This window comes from Oenanthe melanoleuca, chromosome 14 (assembly GCF_029582105.1).
Source record: "Oenanthe melanoleuca isolate GR-GAL-2019-014 chromosome 14, OMel1.0, whole genome shotgun sequence".
Classification (NCBI taxonomy): Eukaryota; Metazoa; Chordata; class Aves; order Passeriformes; family Muscicapidae; genus Oenanthe; species Oenanthe melanoleuca.
Genome location: NC_079348.1, coordinates 16,466,212 through 16,490,385, shown reverse-complemented (window position 1 = coordinate 16,490,385; position 24,174 = coordinate 16,466,212). Strand labels below are relative to the sequence as shown.

The 24,174-nt window shown below is 42.1% G+C and overlaps 1 protein-coding gene and 1 non-coding gene across 8 annotated transcripts; both read right to left on the bottom strand.

The window, feature by feature from the left end:
- Positions 1–1,122: 1,122 nt before the first annotated feature.
- Positions 1,123–20,278, bottom strand: LOC130259298 (HAUS augmin-like complex subunit 6). 7 transcript variants are annotated; one of them, XM_056503448.1, is made up of 17 exons: positions 20,081–20,278; positions 17,471–17,566; positions 16,679–16,751; positions 15,823–15,961; positions 15,026–15,173; positions 13,948–14,013; positions 13,781–13,832; positions 13,419–13,592; positions 12,599–12,774; positions 11,878–12,007; positions 11,227–11,308; positions 9,349–9,439; positions 8,427–8,511; positions 7,572–7,751; positions 6,591–6,723; positions 6,016–6,257; positions 1,123–1,948 (listed from the first exon to the last, which is right to left on the bottom strand). In XM_056503448.1, the coding sequence occupies exons 1-17, from the start codon at positions 20,230–20,232 to the stop codon at positions 1,763–1,765; spliced, it is 2,205 nt and encodes a 734-aa protein (XP_056359423.1). In that variant the 5' UTR covers positions 20,233–20,278; the 3' UTR covers positions 1,123–1,762. The 7 variants fall into 7 exon arrangements, with proteins under 7 accessions (XP_056359423.1, XP_056359424.1, XP_056359418.1 ...); XM_056503449.1 differs by lacking the exon at positions 6,016–6,257; XM_056503443.1 differs by lacking the exon at positions 1,123–1,948 and having other exon boundaries at positions 5,280–6,257.
- LOC130259513 (small Cajal body-specific RNA 8) lies at positions 8,585–8,716 on the bottom strand. The gene has a single exon (XR_008841653.1). It is a non-coding gene; the product is annotated as a small Cajal body-specific RNA 8 (non-coding RNA).
- Positions 20,279–24,174: the final 3,896 nt, after the last annotated feature.

Genomic DNA, 24,174 nt, shown 5'->3' with positions numbered 1-24,174 from the left:
CAGGATGTGGCCAGAAATGTGTATTCTATCACCATCTGTTGAAGCTGGGTGGGGCAGTGATTTCCTTATCTCTGTGGCACATACTATCTGCTAATGGGCCATCTCTAAATCCAGGTGGGGCAATCATCTTTATCTTTTCCACAGCCCATCCTACCTCCAGGAGAATATCATCTGCCACTGAGCCATTGAGTCCCACTGTATGACTGATAAAATTACATCATCCCACTGGGAGATGCTCCAGCCAGGAGGAGGAACCAAGCCTTTCCTACCTAGATAAAAACTGAGCTGTTGGACAGCAAGTTACCATCTTTCCACTGGATTCCAGAGGATAACCAGACCTTTCCACATCATCCCTGGACCTTCTACAGGAAAACTGCACCTTCTACAGGAACACTGCTTCAACTGAACCACATCTGTCACTGCAGGAGGATGCAGCCACCATTTAATGGGACTGCTACCAACACCCTGACTGATTACACAGTGTCAGGTTGTATTCTGACTCTGTCAGTGTTTTGGGATTGTTCTTTGTAGTCCTGCATTTCTATTTTAATTTTCCTAGTAAAGAACTGTTATTCATAATTCCCATATCTTTGCCTGAAAGCCCCTTAATTTCAAAATTATAATACTAAGTTGGAGGAAGAGAGTATACATTCTCCATTTCAAAGAAAAGCTTCTGCCTTTATTGGCAGACACCTGTCCTTCAAACCAGGACAGGAATTTTTCCTGAAAAAACTTCCTCTGTAGAACTCGGGGCCATTTCCTCTGCCCTGTCCTTTGTTCCATGGTCTCCCATGAGTGATGCCCACCTGCCCCTGGTCACACCCAGAGAACAGCTGAGTCACTGTCTGACCAAAATGGCAATCTGGAGAACAGCTGAGTCACTGTCACATCTGAGAACAGCTGGGTCACTGTCTGACCAACCTGGCCATTGCTATGAGCAACACTTCCCTCTCCCCTGCTCACGCACACAGCCACATTGTGCAGATCATAGCTCCCTCAGCCACCTCTGTGCCTTTCATAGGGCCTGTCCAATCTGCTTCAGAAGGAAGATGTCAAACACAAGTGGAGCTTCTTCTTAAAACCCAGGGCAACTGTTTGGGAAGAAAGGAGGAAGACAATCCAGAACAGAATAACAACTTTATTTAAACAATGCCTCTAAACATATTAGGCCAGGAGTCAGTGCTTTTACAATAAGTTTACCTCTTGGAATCTCAAGTTGTACTTTCTCACCTTACCACAGGCTCTATTCCCTGTATTATTATTATTATTACAATATAATGAGAGCATGTCAGTTGTTAAAATCAAGTAGCATTAACACTATCACAAGCAATTAACTTTTATAACTTTAGTGTAAAATATTCATTTGGTAATACAGCTAAAGAAATATGAACTCCAGGAAAGATTAGAAAAAGGGAACAGCCTCTAGCAACAGGTAGCAACAGGTAGAACTGATGGCAATACAGATCAGAAGTTTCAGTAAGAGAGATGAATGCAATGCAATGTAGAGCACCAAATAGAATTTCAATTTGCTGGGTTGAGGGTTAGGATAGGCTATGAGATGTGGATTAGCAGCAAATTAACAGATTTCACTGTTTCTCCTTTGACATTTCATTTTTTCATTTTCTAGGGTTATGCCATTTACTTAACATCTGCTGTTTAAAATATGCTTGAAAAGGAAAATCCAGTTCTGTATATAAATGAACATAGAAAACCACAGTGTACAGTATTAAATTGACAGTGCCAGAGTAGACAAGAGATACTTTTAAACAAGGAAACTGGAACAGTCTCCATCAAAAGGAGTGCAACTTCCCAATCCAGACAAGGCTTGGAGAAGATGCTGCATGCTCAAGGGAACCAGAAATGCACTGCTACAGTTCCGCTGCTGCTTCACAAACCCCATCCTGATGAAAGTTCCTTTGTGCCCAGCTTCTAACTCAACTGTTCTTGTCTGAAAGAGAAAACACATAGAGTTGGCACTCTATGATATTCAACCATTAAGAAAGAAATACTGAAGTTGTTCATATGTATTAATAAAGCTGATGTGAAATGGTGCTCTAATTTTGATAAGCGCTCCTATCAGTTGCTAGCAACACAGCTAAAGTTCTAAATGAAACCTAGATTGCAGAAAGCTTGCACAAAGAAACAAATTTCATTACTCCTTGAGACTAGTTCATATGAAATTCCAAGTGCTTCATTAAATCACAGAATCACAGCATAGTTAGCATTGAAAAGGAGCTCTGGTGATCATTAAGTCCAACCCACCCCCCAAAGCAGGGGAACCTAAAGCAGGTGACACCAGAAACGTGTCCAGGTGGGTTCTGAGTGTCTCCAAAGAGGGAGACTCCACAACCTCCCCAGGTAGCTGGGTCAGTGCTCTGCCACCTCAGTGCAGAATTTCTGCCTCAAGTCATGGTGGAACTTCTTGTGCTTTAGTTTATGGCCACTGCTCCTTGTCTCTTCTCTGGGCACCAGTGAAGAGTCTGGCACCATCCTCTTGGCACTCAGCTTGGAGATATTTCTATGTCTTGATGAGATCCCCTCTCAGTCTGCTCTTCTCCAGACCAAACAGAGACAGCTCCAGCTCCCAAATCTCTCCTCACAAGAGAGAAGCTCCAGAGCTCTGATTATCCTTGTGGCTCCCCACTGGACCCTCTCCAGCAGCTCCTGGTCACTCTTGTGCTGAGGAGCCCCAAACTGGACACAGCACTACAGGGGGGTGGCCTCACCAAAGCTGAGCAGAGAAGGGATCCCCTCCCTCCACCTGCTGACCACACTCTGCCCAGGGCAGCCCAGGACACCCTTGGCCCTCCTGGCAACAGGGGCACTGACAGCTCATGGACAGCTCATGCTGCAATAGGAGCCCAGGTCCTTGTGCACAGAGCTGCACTGCAGGAGCTCAGCCTCAGCCTGTGCTGGCACTTAGGGCTGTTCCTGCCCAGGTGCAGGACCCAGCACTTGCCCTTGCTGAGCCTTAGGAGGTTTCTCTCTGCCCAAGCCAGCAGCTGATCCAGGGCCTGTGGAATGGCAGCAGAGCCTTCAGGTGCAGCAGCCACTCCCCCTAGTTCAATGTCACAGCAAATTTGCTGAGAGTGCATTCAATCCCTTCCTCCAGGTCATTGACAAACAAGTTGAGTAAGTTTGGTCCCAGTATTGATCCCTTGGGAACACCACTGACTGCAGCCTCCTGCAAGGACACTGCTCCGCTGATCACAGCTCTCTGAGCTCTGCCATTCTGCCAGTTCTTGATCCACCTCACAGCCCATTCCTCTAAGCTGCATTTCCTGAGCATTACCTGCGAGGATGTTGTGGGAGACAGTACCAAAACCCTTGCTGAAATTAAGGTAGCACTGATACCATCTGATCCATGCAGATGGACACCAAAGCTGATGACAGATGGAATCTGAGCTCTGGCTGGCAGCCTGCGACAAGAGGCTGTGAACTACCAAACTTTAGGGTATCAAGGGGCATGAATATGGGTGACAGCAGCCAGGTGAACGGACATCGAGACACATCAGGAGCTTGGAACTGCCCACCTTCTGGACAACAAGAGATGAAGACTGGTGACACCATCTAGATGGACAGACACAGAGTGGGGACAGAATCTCAGGAGGAAGAACATGACTTGCATGCAGGGAGATGGAGGATGTGAAAGATCTGGGGCTCCTTTGCTGGGGGTCCTGCTCAGAGGCACCAGCTCCAGCTGTTTCTGTGCACCAAGAATAAATGGCTTTATGGACTGAGACATCTGAGACACTGCTCAGGGAAACCTGGGGTGGAATCTGTAAGGAAACTGCTCTGACTGCATGGGAGTGTGGCTGTGTGAGGAGCCAAGCAGGCACTGCAGTCACCTACTGCCAAGGAGATTCACTCCCAGCAGGGAAAGTTTCTGACATTGGCAATGTCACTGCCAGAGAAACTCAGGAATGGCCAGACTGGGAAGTTTCTTGAACAGCAAACAGCATCCACTGTTCTCCCCCAGCCAACCCACCCCGCCATGGCATCTCACAAGGCTGTTGATAAAGTATTATTCCCATTATTTCCACCTGTCTTCTCCCAGTAGCCATCCTGACTGCTTGGTGAACCCATCCTGACTATTCCTGATGACTTCCATTTCTCCTACATGCCTGGTGATGATCTTCAAAGTGACCTGTTCCACCACTGCTCCAGGGATGATGGTGAGGCTAGCAGTTTCCTCATTCCTCCTGGTCGCCCTTTTGGAAGAGGGATGTAACACTGGCTTTCCTCCAGCCATCAGGCACCTCCTGATCTCCATTTCTCAGCACAATGGAGAATGGCTCAGCAGCAGGATCTGCCAGCTCCCCTGGCACCCACAGGAGCTGCTGCTGGAGCCCACAGGTCTGTGGGCATTAAATCTGTCTAGCTAACCTCTAACTGAACCCTCTGTGATCAGCAGCAAGTCTTCCTTTCTCCAGCCTTCCTCTTCACCTCTGAGCTCTGGATTCCTCAAGAACAGCCCTAGCAGTAAAGACTGAGGCAAAGAAGGCATTCACCAATTCCACCTTCACTGTGTCTCCTGTCACCAGGACACCTATCTCCTTCAGCAATGGCCCCACACATTCCCCAATCTTCCTTTTCCTGCTGATGTACTTCTCACTGACCCACGCTGCCAGAGTCAATCCCAAGTGGGGCTGGCCTGCACCATCACATCCCTGCACACCATCTGTTTACATGGAACTCCTCCATTACTAGTTCATTTCTGCCAATCCATTTCAATAATTTAACCTCACACAGAACTAAATATTGCAATACTGGTTCAACAATTGACACTCCTGTTGGGAATGGGATAAGGGGATAGGCATGCTGGAATGCTGGATAGTTCTATCAACACCTTAATGAACTCACAGAAGTTTCAATGACCATGACACATTTCTAAATAGCCACATTTGTTCAGAGTAAACACAGAACTTTAAACTATCTTTGTGAATTCTCAAAATCTAACTTCAGATTATTCAAAATCCAACTGCAGATTGCAGTTAATACACCTTCAGGCTTTTTTCTTTTTAAACCAGTCCAGATGATGGCAGAAAGTCAGATGAACATCTTCTCTTGTACTTAAGAGATGCTGCTGGAACTCTAGAACTAAAGGAAGCATGTTTCCTTTCTGTTAATGTCTCATCCTCTAGGAGGAATAAGCATACAAATAATTCGTTTCCCTCCACTTGCACAGCATGGTTCAACTACTCAGAGGTTACTCATGGTAGTAGAGCCAGTGATAGAATGGACGAAACCTTGATGCACAAAGAACACAGACACTTACCCAACTTCAATTTATGTAGTAAGTCTAACGGGACTTCATTCACCACCCATCTGTTGGAAGGACACTGGTAAAGGTGATGGGGAATATTTGCTTTCATGAGTAGAGTTTGGCAATAGCACCTTGGGAAATCCTTCATCTATCAAAGGATCAGCATCATCTTCCTCTCCTTCTTCTGATATTGTGCTTAGTTCAGCTCTTTCGCATTTGTCTCTATGATGTGTTTGACACAGCTCCTCTTCACTTTCAGATGCCGTATTTCTTAGCACTTCACATGAGTTGGACAGGGACGGTAGATCTAAGTCCGTTCTTTTAATATCCTCATCATTTCCTGAGTCATCCATTGACTTTTCACTGTCCATTCTAAAAAAAGAATCTGAGCATGCAGATGTGCTGCAGTCTGTGTCACATTCTGGAAGTGTCTCATTCCATATCCCCATGTCAGCAGTTCCATGGCTGACAGAATTTAAGGCAGATGCATTCTGGCACAGCATCTCACCCACGAGAAAACTGCCACGAGAAAAGTGCTCTGAAGGTCGTGCATTTGTTCTGCTATCACTTTTCAAACAAGTATCTGCAATATTCATGCTCTTCTCTAAATTTTGCAAAGTCTGGCTTGGATCTTCTACATAACTTCCACTCAAAGCAGAGCAACCTAGTTCCTCTGAGTCAGTTCTCGCACTTTCTTGAATTCCAGATGTTTTTGAATCTGAAGACTCAAATGTGTGATTTGTGCTCACCTGCTCCTGAGAACTAGATTCTGTAGAACTGAATTGAGACTTCTTTTCTGCCACAGGAGGACCCAAATCAGATACAGGAGATCCATCTTCAGAGCACACAGAGGTAGAGTCCACCTCCTCCTGCACACCAGGCACAGCATTCACTGAAGATTCTTCTGTCACCACTTCAGCTGCGGACAGCTCCAGGTCTAAGGAGCCCTCAGGCTGAAGAGCTTTTCTCCACGAACTTCTAATTTCAGTAACTAAATGGAACAAACCAAGGTCAAATCTTAGTACTTTCAGTCAGTCTGTTTTTATTCTGTCCCCTCAGTGACATAAACAATCCAAGAGGGAATATGTGTAGCTGCTTTAAAAAGTTTATGTTTCCTCAACACAAAGGGGATTCTAGGTAAGAAAAAAATCTCTTCAATTGAATTCACATCCTACTGGGTCTGCTGTGCTGTGTTACAGAGTGAGCTATTAGAAAAACATGCAACATCACTGAAATAATTCTCTTTTTCTTATCGTGTGACATGTCAATGAACTCGCTACCTTTTTTTACCAATAAGCATTCAAAAATAGAGTTTCAGACTCACGCAGATTCTCTGGAGTTCGGGGGATTTGTTTCCTTGTTACAAATGGGTTAAAACGCAGTGAGCTAATGAGATCCTCTAATGCCATTCCTTTTTCTTCACCACTGTCACTTGACTCGCACACTGACCTTGCAATCTGTAGGATGTTAGAGAACAGCAAGTTCTGAGAAAGCAAAATTAGAACCTCTTCATTTCTATCAGTTATGGTTCAAAATAAATCTCATTCTCCAAATCATCTGGAGAATTTGGAATATCCTAACTTTTCTGTTATTTACTACTTAGGTTCACAATGACCATAGGATCCTACAAACACAAAATGAAGAGAAGAGGCTGAAATCAGGTTCAATCCTCAGTTCGCTTATCATCTATATCATCTATGAATCCACCATTCAAATAAGAAAGTGTGCTCAGATAGAATATATTCTAAGATATTAGCCAAAACTTCATAACCATGAAGAGATAGGTTCATATAGATCAAAAACTTTAGCAGATGAGAAATAACTATCATTTCAGTGAAAAATGCAATTTACTTCCCAAAATAAGATGTGGCACATTTTACAGTAACTCTTATGAAGGAACTCCTCAGTCAAATATTAAATAAAATACCTTTAAGGAAAAATACTTCGATTCCTGCTTAAAATTACCAAGTCCCTGTTAAATACTTAACTTGTGTCACTTAAGAATTCAACAGTTGTTTTTGTTTCTGAATAGATGCAAATTGCTTTACAGACTGAAATGGAATCATCCCATGATTCTGCTGTTCACTTCACTATGATTTTAAGTACGACACCTGCACAAACTTCATGCTTTCAGTGTGTACTCTACCAGTCCACCCTAAAATTCCCTGACTCTGATAACTATCGAGCAGAAAAAGCTAACTTTCAATGGATGTGGGTTACAAGAGACATTTTTTGTTAGGAGTAGTGATTTGTTGCCTGAACTTAGTGATCATTTACTTCAAAACAAACACAAAAAATTACTAACCTCTTCTACCAGTTCATCTCTGGCTTTCTCAAGAAGGTCATCTTTTTGCACAGCAGACTTCGGCTGTAGAACATTTTCGCCTACATTCTCCTCCATTTCTGAAGTGGGGAATCCTTCCTTTCCATTTCTTAAGATTTTTGGAGACACAGCTTGTTTATTTCCCACACAAGTATGCAAGTTCTACAGGAATACACAGGAATTATTAGTCATTTTAAAATCAAGCAAGGATATTAGCATGAACTGCTGTAAAAATTCTAAACTGCAATGGCCCCAGTATTTAGTCAACAAAAATATTTCTTTCTTAAATTCTAACGAAAAACAAAATATTTTTACAACTGTATTCCAAGCAGGACCTAACTAGTGACCAGGATAGATGGAACATACAACAAATATAACTCATTTGCAACTACCTTGATCACACTGCAGTGAACAGCTGTGCAATGGACAACTAAGTACATCCAAGTTGCTTTTACACCACATTTTAACCCTTAAATTTCACTGACAACTGAAAAGAAACAAAGCCTGACCACTGCTTCCATCCAAAAGACTGCTTCAGCAAACAGGGAATCAGGCACACCCTGTGTGTTACACAGGAAGTCAGATACAAGGGCACCTCCTTCCTACTGCTCTTTCCTAAACCTTCACCAAGTTACTGACGGTCAGCTATTACAATTCTGCCAGATTTGTTCAAATGCGTAAAAATATTGCTCAAAAACCAAAAATATCCCCAAAACCTCACAAAACAAACCAACTCCCCCAAAAACCCACCCCCAAAACCCTTTTCCACAAAGTCTAAGTTTCAACTAATAGGAAAAGGACACGCCATGAGTTTAACTTATTGCAAAGATAGGTTACATTTGCAATTAACGGGTCTCCATTTCCAGACGCTTCTGATGATGACGCCACAGATGAGCATCTCAAGGAGGGAGAGAGAAAGCAGCTAGACAAAAAAATCCAACAATTTTAGAGATAAATTAACCAACTTTGAATGCAAATCTCAGCAGGCTGTTATGTATTGTGTGCACCGTATCTGTCCGTTACCATTTCCCTCAATTCATCCTGATCATCAGAAAGCAATTTTTACTATAGCAAGAACAGTGTGACAATTAGAGCAGCTCTAGCCCTAGTTGTGTATCAGTCTCCCAAAAACAGTCAATTAATCAACTCTGCTATTGATTAGCACACAGAAAAACAGATTTTTCAATACGCTTGTAAACAAGTCTTCTGCATTCTGCTCCAAAAAAGAACTGCAAAGTCTTCTGCGGACTTGACAACATTCTTTTTCCTATGCAGTCTTTGACTGAACCATTTCTGGCATAAACAGCTCTGTTCCCATAGAAACTTGCTGATATTTAACTATCACCTGGCTACCAAAAACTTCAGCCTTAGCACTTCTGGGAAGTTCCGTGCTGATTGCATTTGTAGGACTCATATTATGAAAGACAGCATTATTCAAAAGGTCATGAAGTATTCCTGGACTAAGCAAGTGACAAAAGGGAAAAAACTTTCTAGGATACCATTGCTCTGTGTCTAACCCTTTGCTAGTATTCTAGGAAGAGTAGCTACAGAAAAATGGGACTGTATCTCTCAAGAAGAGCAATGAAAAAAGTCTTGTAGAGAACATTTAACCTGAGAAACAGAAGTTCGTGTTCTCTCTATCCGTCTTAGAATATAGTTAAAAAGCAAGGAAAGACTCAACAGATGCAAAATACTCAAGTTCAATACGCAAACTTCTACTTTTTTTGCTGCTTTTTTATCCGATTCTCATTAGGCATACCTTTTTGAGGGGATTAATGCTGTATCCTTCATGGTTTCTAAAGCCCCATCATTCTTCCCATGGCATTTTTCATGACAAGAGTCATCATTATCTAGAAAAGTAATTCAAAGGTTTTAGTTTTGCTTCCATTTTCTTCACTTAGGTTCCCCATGTGACACAGCTCACTCACACTACTTCTAGAATTACTCACTGGACGGATTTTATGAACACTTCAAGAAAAATAAATTAACACATAAGCAGGACACTGCTATCAATTCTTTTGATCAGGCAGTACATGTAGCCACAGGTGCCACCAGCAGCCAGCACCTCTTCCTGCTGTTCCTGAACACATTCCAGAAGCAGGATTCTGTGTGCTGCCCTGCATATGTCAATCAGACTTTCTACCTCCCTCCAAACTACAATCCCAGGCACATCATCATTATCCCCTCCTCTCCACAGACACTTCAATTGTGCAGCAAATCAATTACACTAAGCACGATTCTACCCACCTTGACCTCAAATGCATTCATCAATAAATATTTCTGTGAATATACTCATCCCTCTTGCTGCCTCAGTCCAAGCAAGGTGAAGCTTTGTATAAGTAAATGTTACAAAAGCAGAGGTTTTGAACATTCCTGGAGGCACACACACCTCAGTTACAGACTGCCTAGAACAATGTACTAACTCTGGCACATCTTGTATACACAGCCAAAGTTGAACTTCAGGAAATCTCTACTAATCCTAAATTTCAGCTTCTGCAGGGACAAACGGCCTTTCCTGTCCCATTCAACTCAACAGCATATCAGAAATCCAAGCTTACTTCCAGCAGTTAGGTGAGGTCAGTATTTTGCTTTTGGAGTTGACCCTATTAACAGGCAGAAGTTAAGTTTTCTCAGTGGCTTAGTATTCTCCAATAATGCAACTCAACCACAGATAAGAGAGAATGCCACAGAGACATCAGTTTGTCTCAAGCTTTCTGATTCTACCAGCCCACAGCAGCATTATACAGTGCTTCAATATTTCAAGTTTTTCAGGCAAACTCTGTTCCAAATCCAATTCTGCAGCCTTTCCTCTGCAGCTTCTAGCCTTGTACACACATACTCTGATAGCGGGAGCACTTTCACCTTTGTAAAAAGGATCTTCCTGCCATGTTTAGAATCTTGACATTCCAGTACATGGCTGCTGTGCCATTTTTCCTAAAAGAGACCGCAAACTACATGATTCAAGCAGTCTTTCTCCTTGTTGTGCAGCTTTTAACTTTGTGCTAGTGTCTGGACTTGGTCAATGAGTGAAATGAGGTCACCCAGTCAAATCTCATCATCAGCCAATTAGCACAAGCAACAACATGGCTGATTAAAGGGAGCTCTGACCAACACTTCACCAACGACTCAATGCCACCAACACAGTTCAAGTGAGGTCATGATCAAATGGCACAGTTACTGAGGAATAAAGTATTTCAGAATGCACCAGGGAAAGACAGCTGCCTGGGAGGAGACCTTCAGCTTCTTCTCCTAGATGGTCAATGGGAAAAGTTTGACCTTCTTTGTCTCTTTATTACTCCTCCAACCCGAAGGAACCTTTACTGCTAGACTTAATGTGTTCTCTAAAATCCATGAAGAAACTTTTGTATGCCGACATCTGTCTCAACATCCTTTGTGCAAGAACAACAAAACACCAAACAGCTCAGCACTGGGTTTGTGCCAGGCTTCAAAGAATCTCCAAGATACTACAAAGTTAAAAATGAAAGACAATTTTGGCAGAAAGTCATTCAGAACCAATTACCCACAGACTATCAAAGACCATCTGCAAATGCAAGAAGGGAACCTTCTTGACTCCACAAAACTTTGAACAATTGTGGCACTGGGGGAGAAGGAAAAGAAGCTTCTCCTGTTCACCCACCTGAAAATGACTGACAAAAGATAGGGTGTTCATCTTCGTCTGAAGAACTGAAAGACTGGAGTGATGAAGCTTCCAAAGGTTGCTTTCAAAAGGAAAAGAAAAAGTTACATAAGCAAGCAGAACAAGTTGGTTTATCAGCAGCAATTAACAGACAGTTGTCTCAAACAGCTCTCCTGCAAACCAGCTGTCAGACTCAATGTGAAGTTTTTCCTCTCTACTGGGCAGCTACACCAGGGTATAACCTCTGTCAGCATAAGCATCAAAATGGAAATTATTATTTGTTCATCAAGTCCATTACTTTAAAAAGGGAAAACAGAAATCAGCAAATACTCAGACTGAACATACAAAAGCTCAGCTCCCACAGGCGCATGGACAGAAACAAAACCAAACCCAATCTGCTGATTCATACGCCAATCTACCATCTCAACACCTCCAGTGAGAACATTAGAGATCATCAAGTCAAATGGACTGTCTTGAAGGAACATGACTTCTTCAAGCAGAACTAGCAGAATCATCCTGCACTGTGGGAATCATCCAACCTTACAGATAAAGCTGAAATGTTGCAACAGAACTCACTCATTTAGACCTGCATCCTCTCTCACCTTCACCCTTTGCTCTTTCCCAGAATCAGATGAAATGAACACTACTTACTAGACCATCTTGAAAGATTAAATTTGAAGGACACTGGCCAAGAACCGTTTTCCACTTCGATTCCCAGGTTTCCTGCTCTCTGGAAACAGACTGAACATTTGGCTCACAGTGCTGCTGCTTTCTGCACAGGCTATAACATAGAAACATGGAAAATGCAACACTGTTGGTAGAGAGAACAATTCTACACAAAGAGGAAAAGTATTTCATGTTCTGCCTTACCCTGACCAACCTTTCTCATGTATCCATTTATTTCTGCATTTATGCATACACTAAGAACTGAAATTCACAAACAAAAAACCTGATGCTGCGTAGTGTTCATGTTTCTTACAGCAGAAGTGGAAAAACTACACTAAAACATCTACACAACAAACACTTGAAATTTCCCTAAGCCAGTTAGTTATAGATTAAAGTTTTAATAATCTCAGAATTTATCAATGCAACAAGACAAAAAGAAGCAAAAATCACATCAGCAAGCAAATGAGATCCCCAGGAACAGAGACTAAAACATTAATGAAACAAAGGCAAAAAGCTGAAGTTAACTAGAGAAGAATCTCAATAAAAAGGCATAGAGATAATTAAAACAAGCATTAGTTTTTCCAGAGGCACAAGAAAAAGACTGAACCAACATGGTTTTGCTGTAGCATTTTTCTAGAAAAGACTCCAGTAGACATGATACTACCATTTAAGAGCAAGCAATTATAGAAAATTTCCCAATAATTACCTTTTACAAGAATGTAGTACATTCCTGTAGCATGTGATCAAGTCCTCAATTCTGTGAAGTGTTTTTAATTCACATGGACAATGTTCATCTCTCAATGTCATCAGGGCTTCATTTAGCAACTGAATAACTGTTAGGAAATTCAGTTTTCCACCTTCATATAAATTTCCTGTACAAAACTTGAAGTAGAGCAAGCAATTAAAAAAATAATTAGTGAACAGTACCAATATCAGATAGTTATGTCTTCTGCAGTCAGAACCAGGACAAATTATACTTAAGATTCACGTCCTGAGAGTTTCATTTTTCAAAAACTCCATTCTATGTTAAAGCAATCCAAGCCAGCAGAACTTCAACCACTGAGGTATTCTGTTTGAACACTGCTCCAAAAGATCCAGCACAAATAACACCAACTCCATCACTGAACATCACCAGGTACCAGAGAATGGAAACAAAAGCCAATCAGATGCAGCACCGGTTAAACCAGCCAACAGAATTTTAATGTCTTTTTTGTCAATAAAAAAGTCAAATACTCTAAATAGATAGACTTATCAATATATTTACTATTTGCTTAGTATTTACTAAACTGAAGAAGTTCATGGGTTAGACAGAACAAATACAAAACAGCATTATAATAACAAGAAATCTCTGCATACCAATTATACCTATTTCATACATCCTTCTGCATTCATCTCTAATCATCCATTAAGATTAGTTTAATTTTAAGATTTGTTAAGATTTGTTTAACTTTCTAAGGTATTTCATTGCGTCCCTGGGGATTAAATGAAAGCAGTTTAGCAATTTAGCAAGGACAAAAACCACTTACGCCATATTTATTACTTTCAACTGTGTGAGTCAGCAATGCTGGGACACTCAAAACAACATCAGTTCCATCTAGAACACGTGGGTTAGCACAGTCTGCAAGTACAGAATCCACAATCTCCTTCTCCTTTCTCAGAGATGTCAGCGTTTCCACTATCAGTGCCCACATGCTGCGGACCTGAACAGGAAAGGAAAAAACTCGTGTGTTAAAATGTTTGCTGTAACACCTATCATGGCAGAGAATGGAGGCAGGTGAAAGTGCCAGCACCATCACAGACGGACAAGTGCAAATAACATTATCGGACAGTAGGTGTTGCAGAAATGTTACAATTCAACACATTGCCATGTCAGGAACAAAACGCTCACCTTCTGAATTTTCTCAGCTGTGTCATTTTTGTTCTGACCATTTTGTTTCATCCTAGATGCACATGCAAAACAAAAGTTCAAGCAGGCTACAGTGAAATTATCGTTCACATTCCATAAAATTGAGCAGCTCATCTATTCCTTACATCCTAACAGGGAAAAACACTCACCGAGATAACTGCTCCTGTGCAGCTTCACATTCAGCCTTTGTCTGCTGTATTTCTCTCTTTAAAACCCTAGGAAAAAATTCAACAGCTGGTACAGGCTTATCAGAATTGCTTACAGCCACTAACTAGACATGCCCATCCTTTCCAAACCTGCACACTGAGGCAGGTGTTTCTTATACCCAGCAGCAATAAGTAAGTTACTCTAAGTAATCTATTATCAATGTGAACTACAAATATATTCAGCAATTCTACAGTACCCAAACCCCTCACTTCCAAAAGACCAGAGAAGAGAATACTGAAGTACAAGCAGCTGGACCACAGAAGCTCTTTTGTCAAAGTGCTTTGATTGACATTTTAAGCATGTCAAAACATAGTAGTCTTATTTTCAGAAAGACTGGGTGCCTGAATCATGCTGCATTGAAAAGGATCTTGGGAGTTCTGATGCGTTGTCAAGAATGAGATAAAAAACTAGACAGAATTACATTTTTGAAGGCTATCACTCAAACAGCAAACAGTAATAATATTTCCTAAACAAGGTCACAGGAGACTAAACAACTCACAGCTGTCCCTAACAGTGTTCCAGTTATGCAAACTCTGTACATTCCGCTGATACAGAACTCTTGCAGAGTGCTTGCAGAGAAAGTTTCAGCTCTTGACATTTCTCAAGCTGGGAGTCCACCATAAACATGAGCTAAGAACAGCATACTTTTGGTGAGATAATTAAGGTTTAAGTAAATAAAATATGTCTCACAGTCAATAAACAAAACCAAATGTTTCATCCTGAGAATGTTATCTTTTAGGATATGACCCTTCAAAAGAAATCATACTACCATGCATGTAGAATTCCCTATTTTTATGCCTAAGTAACATCTATCATCTCCTAAATGATTAATTTCTTTAGACTATTATGCTTCACAAAAGATCTACAAGCAGTAGAACTGTTGATGAAAGAAGGTCAAGGGAGGAGCTCAACACAATGAGTTCTGTAATGTAAAGCATATACAGACTTTCCAAAGCCTTTTAAAACACACACGTAAGTCAGCTTTTATGAAAAGACACTTTCTTTCCATGCACTACTCACCCTGCTCTTCTCCTGTATTCTTGCAAAACAAAGTCTTTCTGTTGCAGCGTTTGCAGCAGTTTATTGTATGCCACTCTGTGTCTGGCTTTTGCCATGTACAGATCCTTAGGTCTCCGCATGATAGCTTCAGCAAAAGGTATACCAGTGCCTAAACAACCAGCATTTGGATTAAATTATTTGCTTTTAACAAATGGGACAACTTCCTCATCTATCTAGATCAAACTGCAATCATCACAAATCAAGATGCTCGTTTTTACCTGCACTGAAATATAGCATGCAGTGTGCTGCCTCTTTTGCCTTCTTTTTCTGTTAGATACATCTTCATTCCCTCGTGCTCACTCCCTCCCTTTCTATATTCTTTAGGTTACAATAACACAAGATGCCTGCAACAGACATATCTGATTCTTCAAAATCCCTCAAGCTCCCATAAAGAAAATAGTGCAGCCGTCCAATTCTTTTGGACCAAACCATTGCTTGTGCGGGTAATGGCACAGAGCACTGCACAGGAGAGCCTTGGAACAAGACTCACAAAGCTACAGGGAGCAAAACCACCTGCACTGCTCTATCAGCAGGAGCTCTGTGCAAATGCACAGAACCCTGGGAAAGGCTCTGACTCAAGCACCCAACTAAGAACTCCTTAAAGCTCCTGTCATGCTCTCAAGACTTGACAGATTTACAAACATAGCAAATGAAGCATTTCTAACTAAGAACTCCTTAAAGCTCCTGTCACCCATTAAAGATTTGACAGATGTACAAACACAACAAATGCAGCATTTCTATGGTCCCACGCAGCTCACCTACAGAGAGCTTTTTCATCTCCTCAATCATGACGTATCTTGCCAAGCAGTAGATCATGTGAACAAACTTGGCACCGCCAGGACAAATAAGTGAGGAAGGGGTAATTCGGGGAAGATCCAGATCGACTTCCTTTTGCTTCTAGAAAAGTACAAGCATTTGAAACGCAAAACTAATCTAAGAAGTAAAGCATCAACAGCAGCTATCAAAGACTTGCACACCCAAATTCTGCAAATTACCCACGAGCAAGCCTGATGCAAAGCTGAATGACTTTGCCACCATGGCTGACATTTCCTGTAGTCAGCAGAAGAGAATCAAACTTTGTTCAATGTTCTCAACACTGACCTAGCTCAGAAGACGGTTTCAAGGCAAAGACTGAAATCAGTGTTGGAGAAATGTTAAAAATTAATGCCTTCTTCATTCCTAACTGCTAATCCCTATCTTTGAAAACACATCCACGTTTTCTTTCATATTTTCTCCTAAAGTCATGAATTGGTGTACTTTAATATTATTTAAAGATATTGCGTCTTTAGTTTTACCTTACCCACTATTACTAAAATACTGAAATGCTGAAGAACATAAAGACAAGAGTTTTAAAACAATCATTAAAACAAAGGCAGCATAAGAAAGCAGCATAAAAACCAATGATACCTGAAGCAATCAGTTTTGCTTAGAAAGCCGGCCTTACATTTTAGCCCCTTTCCCAATAGACAAGAAAATAATTAAGTTTTTCATGCATGTGAATCAGCTTTCACAAGAGAATTCCATAGTTAAAACTCTGATATAAAACAGTTCCCTCAAAGAAATAAGGTCACAGGAACCTGCAGAGCATCAACTTCCACTTTTCATAATACTCACTGCAATTTCCCTTAGCCACATCCAGCAGTGCTTCCTAAATCTAGGACTAGGTAGTTTTCTCCATCCAGATTGCCTTTTCATTTCAAAAGGAGAAGGACAAAAAAACAAGCCATGTCAAAATACATTCAAATATTCAGATACCTAATTAACCATTGTAAAAACAAGAGTAAGACACAGATTTCTTATTGATGCCAAGCCAGAAAATGAGGGGGATATACCCCAGACCAAGAAGAGATAAAAGTTTGTTAAATGTCAATGTTTTCTTTCCTAAGTTAATTACAGATTAATTCAGAGAGAGATTTGTCTGCAGCTCTTTCTAACTCGAGACAAGCGAAGAAGAAAAAGAGAGGCCAGAACCCTGACCATTTTCAGATCGCTCGTCTTCCTCCTGCCAGCTCTTCAAACGCATGAGCTGAAACAGCTCTGTTATACAAAGAAAACCATTAAAGAACACAGGGTTCTTGCCACCTTGAAGGTCCTGGCAACAATCCATACATGGCAAAGGTTCTTTTTTGTTTGGTCAGAAAGAATGGGACAGGTAGATTATTTATCTGCTAATTAAATTTATATCAAAGTTGCCAAGTAGCAGATAGGAACAGAAACAACTCATTAAGGCAAGGTTTCAGACTGATCAAAGATGATTGACTGAGTCGTGATCAAAAGGAAACAAATTCTCTGACTGCTCTTCTTCCAAAGTATTCCCCAAAAAAACACTTCCTTCCCCTCCAGCAACTGTACACAACATATTCTTAATCAAGGCCACAGCAGTAATCTCAGAAGCCAAACACTCACTCAAAAACTTGTCTTGCACGGTGCTTATCCAGTTTAGTGAACAAGAAGCGGACAACGACAGCAAACCCTCTGCCATTTGGTTTAGCAAACATATCCCTAACACAGAAATGAACACAGATCAGAAGTAGTTATGGTGACAAATTAACAGAGCATTTTTACTGGCTGCTAAGGACTACAAACAATATTATGTTACAGAGTCATTAATTGAATGCTTTATTTCCTATGGAAATGTGCCCCTTTCATCCTATTTAGCACAGGTGAAATCCAGGGCTGCGACAAAAACAGTGTGGCCAGCAGGTCTAAGGTGGTGACTCTGCCCCTCTGCTCTGTTCTTGTGAGACCCCTCCCTAAAGCGCTGCATTCAGTTCTGGTGCCCCCAATATAATGTGATAACTGATAAAAGATTCATATAAGTCATAAAAGGATTGGCGTTTGAACAAACCAGAACACTTAGGTCTGAAATGAAGCATGACATTAAAGAAAGGAAAATATATGATTAAATCGTTCAATTTTAAATCCCCCTGTTATGAATATTACATTTTCTAAATAAGTTGTGTATCTACTGACAGCTTGCAAAACAAGGCTTTCACACAGATTCTGCAAAATCAGATTTCCTGCCTTTGTGTAACCAGTTGCAGCCTATCCATAAGACCTGACTTCCTGACTTCTCCCATTCCTTATCTACCAAAACCAGATGGTTAGCTATGGGATTTGATAAATTGCCTAGAGACTCACGTCGTCCAGTGATCCCATGGACCACCACTGCTTACCTGGCAGAATTAGGACAGCAAAAAATATAACTATTATTGATGACTACAAGGAAACCATGGTATAAAAGGGAGCTGCAAACCAAGTTCGGTGGAAGTGTGGAGTGGGCGGTGACACCTCACGTTTTCCCCAGCGCGCTGCTTGCTCTGTCTATATAAAATAAAGCAATCTAAATTTTGCTGAATATCGAGACTTTTGTTTCTTATTTATAACAATTACAAAGGCATGGAGCTGTTGGAGCATGTCCAGAGAAGGGGCACCAAGTTGAAAAGCAGACTGGAGGACCTCACCTATAAAGACAGTACATAGACCTTAGAGCAACCTGACAGTATCTGAAGGGGGCCTACAGGGAAGCTGGAGATGGGTCTTCACCAGGAATTGGAGTGACAGAACAAGGAGTAATGAGTACAAATTGAAAGAGGGAACATTTAGGTTTGATATTTGGATAAAATCTTTACAGTGCCAGCAGTGAGGCACTGAAACAGGCTGCCCACGGAGATTGCAGATACCTCGACCGTGGCAGTGTTTAAAGCCATGCTGGGTAAGGCCTTGAGCAATCTGGTCTAGTGGGAGATGTCCCGGCCCACAGCGGGGATGGAATTCTGTGTGCTGTTTCAAGGTCAATTCCAGCCCACTAACAATCTACGATGCTACATGTTATAAATGGGTATTGGATGTGTTCGATTTTGTCCAATTAATCAAACAATAGAGTTAAATTTAGCAGTAATTTATTAATAATAGCAATTGTATATAAATGAATATAATTAAAATATATGAGTTATATAAATTTGAGTAAATACAAAATTTAGCAGCAACTTATGTATAATAGAGGTCCAATGGTTTGGCTGAATAAAGCATAAGAAAAACCAACCAGGGGATACCCTGACCGGGGGTATGGGTAGGGCCATTCCTCTCACACCGTACCAAATCAGTCTAGCTAAAATCTCACTTATATACTGTTTATAATGCATATTAATTCAGAATTTTCTAGAAAGCTCCTCCTAGTTTCTATTCTTAAAATCTATGTCACTGTGTTGTGTTGTGCTTGCTTCTGCAGTGGTCGGGAGTCCCTCGTCCTTTCGGGGGTCTTGTTTCCGATGAAGGCTCTGGGTCTTCCTCAGTGTTCGCTGTAAGACCTCGCAGGTAGTGCAGGCGCACTGAGCTTAAAGTTATATAATAAATATATATTCCCACAAGAGGCCTCAGTCCAGCCACCAACTCTGGAATCATCCTAATTTAGCCCAGTTCAAGGTCGAAAACCTATTTCTAGACACTTGTTCTTAGACCTATACCCTTCCTATCCTGCCTCCCACCTAACATCAGGACAATGATTTTTTTCTGCTTTAACCATTTCCTTTATCTCTTTTTGCTTTATAGCAATTAAATACAATTTTTGATTAATTATAATGCAACAATTTTGCCAATATTGTTACAATTTAATTAGCACGAATCACATATTTAACATACGGAACAATTCCGGAAAGAGCGTTATCTTTCAAGGCACATTTTCAAACGCGCGCTAGGAAGCCCCAAACCTCCCCTTCCCCACAGGACTGTGCGGGCGAGCAGCAGTTCTCACCATCCCCGGGTTTCATTTCTTCAGATACTCTGAGGCACCGAGCCCCCCGGCGGCACCGCGGGCATTGCCCGGCCGCTCCGTGTCTCCAGGGCACCGAGACACTCGGCGGCACCGCGGGCATTGTCCGGGCGCTCCGTGTCTCCAGGGCACCGAGCCCCTCGGCTGCCAAGCCGAGACGCGCCCGCCCCGCGCTGCCGAGTGAGACCCGGGGCCCCGCTCGGACCCCCCGCTTCCGCCCTCCCCTGCATCTCCTGAGCACTGACCTCCCCAGCCTTACGCCTTCGTGACATTTCGGATTGAAGCCCAAGGCCAGCAAGCAGAGCCAGAAGTGATCGCTCTCCCACTTGGCAGCTCCGGGCAGCGGGAGGGCGGCGGATCCTGCCGGGCAGGGAGCAGGCACCACCACCGCCGCCATCCCCCCGAGCCCGCCACAAACTCCCGCGCGCGGGCCCGCCCGTCCCTCTCGCCGACCCTCGCGAGACTTCCCGCTCGTCCCCGGCGCCCGCAGGCGAGGCGAGGCGGGCGCGCTGCCTCACGGGAGCTGTAGTTCGGGTGCCGCTATCTCCCCGCGAGTGCCTGCCATTTAAATAGGGTTTCTGTCATCGGCTTGGAGAATTTTCGCGGCGGAGAAAAAAAACCAAACCAACAAAAAAACCCCACCCAAATCCTAAGAAAAGCTCCCACCGGCAAGCTGGCTGTGCGGTTCAAACTTTTATTCCGAGGCGTTTCATAAGCAGACTTGCAGGCCCTCACAGGGACAGGAGCCAGCCGCAGCTCCCGGGACTGTGCTGCGCTCACACCGACGGCACGTGTTCATCGAAAAAGGATTGGGGTTTGTACAAACCAGAACACTTAGGTCTGAAATGAAGCATGACATTAAAGAAAGGAAAATATATGATTAAATCGTTCAATTTTAAATCCCCCTGTTATGAATATTACATTTTCTAAATAAGTTGTATCTGCTGGCTGCTTGCAAAACAAGGCTTTCACACAGATTCTGCAAAATCAGATTTCCTGCCTTTGTGTAACCAGTTACAGCCTATCCCTAAGACCTGACTTCCTGACTTCTCCCATTCCTTATCTACCAAAACCAGATGGTTAGCTATGGGACTTGATAAATTGCCTAGAGACTCATGTCGTCCAGTGATCCCATGGACCACCACTGCTTACCTGGCAGAATTAGGACAGCAAAAAATATAACTATTATTGATGACTACAAGGAAACCATGGTATAAAAGGGAGCTGCAAACCAAGTTCGGTGGAAGTGTGGAGTGGGCGGTGACACCTCACGTTTTCCCCAGCGCGCTGCTTGCTCTGTCTATATAAAATAAAGCAATCTAAATTTTGCTGAATATCGAGACACTTGTTTCTCGTTTATAACAGCCTGGTCCTCGCACAGAAATGGTAACAAGTCTGCCTGCAGTCCTATTCCCACCCTCACTAGCTCCTGGAGAAGTTACTGTGCACGAGTGTTATACATGAGAAACAAAGTCTCGATATTTAGCAAAATTTAGATTGGTTTCTTTTATATAGACAGAGCAAGGAGCGCGCTAGGGAAAACATGAGGGGTCACCGCCCACTCCACGCTTCCACCGAACTTGGTTCGCAGCACCCTTTTTATAGTAGGGTTTTCCTTGTAGTCATCAATAATTGTTATTGTTTTGTTGTAGTAATTCTGCAAGGTAAGCAGTGGTGGTCAAAGAAGCTTCCGAACTTCTGTGGGACAGCTCTTCGGACAATTGGTCATGTAACCATTGGTCTTGATAGATAAAAAACAAAAGAGTTAGGAAGCCTGTTCTTTAGCAGACAGTGTGCGATTGATCACACAAACGCAGGAAATCTGATTCTGCAGAATGTGATGGGCTTTGTGAAAGCCTTGTTTTGCAAGCTGTCAGTAGACACAACCTATTTAGGAAACATAATATTCATAACAGAGGGATTTAACAGAAGGATAGAATGGGTTTAATAATATATCTCCCTTTATCTAAGTCCATGTTCTTTTCTTATTTTAAGTATTCTGGTTTATACAAACTCCAAAACCTCTATGATTAACACCAATCTTTTATCAATTATCACACGAGCAAATGAAGACTTGCCAGCCCTTAGCAAATAACTGATTGAGATTCATTAAAGTGCTTTTTAAAAATCACTGTCGCCAGAACTCTCCTTACATTCAATTCCCTTCTCCCAAATTTTTTTAGTCCAAAGTCTTTATCTCTTTACTCTCTATTTCTCCTTTCTTTTTACAGTCTCTTTCCCTTTCTTATTGAAATGCTCTCCTTATTCCCAAAACACTTAAATATTGAAGCATTTACTCCCTTTAAGTCTCGGACACCACAACTGATAGCATCACGACGGCCAAAATATTTGCACGCAGAAGGCGTGTGGAAAGAAAGCAAATCTTTTTGTGCATAAAGCACTCTTGACAAAGGAAAGCTCTGAGCGTCTAAGCTCTGTGGGTGCAGAGCCTAACAAAAGAACCTGAGAAAATCTGAGATGAGACAAAGTCTCTCACCCCTCCCAGCAGCCAAGGGGTAGATGCAGCACTGCTTTTCCCATAGACTGAAAGGGGAAATGTTGGGGCAAATCCTCCCCAACTCCTTTTGTTGGCAGCCCTTTATGCAAAGCACTGGGGTGTTCTCATGGCTGCTACCAGCAGAACAAATCATCAACAAAGATTTAGTTGGATACACTGGTTAGGCTGGATCTGGCTTGTAGAACGAGAGCCTGACACCCGTGCTAACCAGTTAATGTAGCATGCGTTCCTTACACTGAAAAACCCAGATTTTTGATGCAGCTAAGTGAAACAGTACTGATTTTAAAAAAATATCCCCATCATCCCTTAACTAGGCAGGTTCATCTTTAAAAAGAAGTCTAAATTAACAGTGGCAAAGGTACATTGTATCAAAAAGACATTTTTATGTTTCTCTGTTCAGCTCTTTGCCCTGTAGTGGAAGGGCCATTTGTGCATGAGAAGTCCTGTTGATCCTCTTCATCCAGATCCAAAATGTCTGGGACATCATCTGACTCTGAAGACAGGTCTGTAATAGCAAAATCTGGAACCTGTGCAGGAATGAAACTTCAATCAATTTAAAAGTCAAACTAAACAAATTTGTGCAGTGCTCCTTCACTGAAGACAAGACAGAAAGATGCTCAGCACCTCTAGCATGTCCGGATTACAGAGCGAAATGTGCTGAGACTCAGAGGAAACACGAACCATGAAGACAGATCAAATACTGCACAAGATGGAAATCAGTTGCTTAGAAGGTAGGATTTCATAGTAGAGATGGAAAAGAACTGAATGTAGTGGACTGAATTTAGTGAAACTGGTGACTGGAAAACTAAGAAATGAGAAATAAGAAATTTTGCCTTTCTCCTTTTCACAGAAGCGATGGACTATACAAAGTCATTTGCCCTGAGGAGATTGATACAGATTTCTGTGTTGCTCTGCCCGCCTGCTGCATCAGGCCTTTTCTGATGGAAAAAACACCTGGAACTGCAATCTCACTTTGGCCTCTGTTCTAACTGCATGTAGAGTAGTCTGTACTCTTGAGCAGCACAGGGCTTCAGGAATTGCCAGAGAGACATCAGTGGATGGATGGATGGATGGATGGATGGATGGATGGATGGATGGATGGATGGATGTTACAGACTTCTAAAAATGTTGGCTAAGACACTTAGGAGCTCAAGTCCCAACCCTGAAGTCCCCTTAGTAGGACTTAGATTACTTAGGCACATCTGAAAAATGGGACAAAATTAAGTAATTTACTTGTCAATTTTTTTTGCCCCAAATGAAAAATGCGTCTGTAATACGATTTATGGTAAGTTTTAATGTTGGTGATGTGACATACTTGGAGCCAGACAGGAGCATCAGCAAATCACAACTGCTGTGTTTTGGCAGGACTTTGGTTCTGCACCTTCAAAGCAACAGCAGCTTGTAGGCATTTTTGTCACTGAAGCTCAGCACTGACTGAAGTGGCATTTTTAATGCACTCCCTAACTGCAAAACACCTTCTGACACGCTTTCATGACAGACAGGAAGCAGTAAAATCTGTGCTTTGCCTGCTATGAGGACAGGTCAGAAGGGCAGAGCATATCAAATAAAGGGACTGCTGCTTTAGCTGCCAGGTTGTGCAGAACACAGCAGCACTGCAAGTTAATTTACTGGTCTCACATTCCAGTCATTGTACTGTAGTCATTGCACACTAGTGGTCTTTGAAATACTAATTATTTATTAAAACTGATCTTCAGAAGAGCTTAAGCAGCATGTGACTGACCAGACACTACTGTGAATACCATGAACTGTGAGGACCACTTTGAAAACTTAAGCTTGATGAAAGTAAGATCAGCAACTTCT

Coding starts and splice junctions, on each gene's coding strand:
- LOC130259298 (XM_056503443.1), bottom strand. CDS start 20,232: ATGGCGGCGGTGGTGGTGCCTGCTCCCTGCCCGGCAGGATCCGCCGCC. Junction 15,174..15,822: donor GATGAAAAAGCTCTCTGTAG/GTGAGCTGCGTG, acceptor CTGGTTGTTTAG/GCACTGGTATACCTTTTGCT. Junction 6,258..6,590: donor CCGAACTCCAGAGAATCTGC/GTGAGTCTGAAA, acceptor TGTTCCATTTAG/TTACTGAAATTAGAAGTTCG.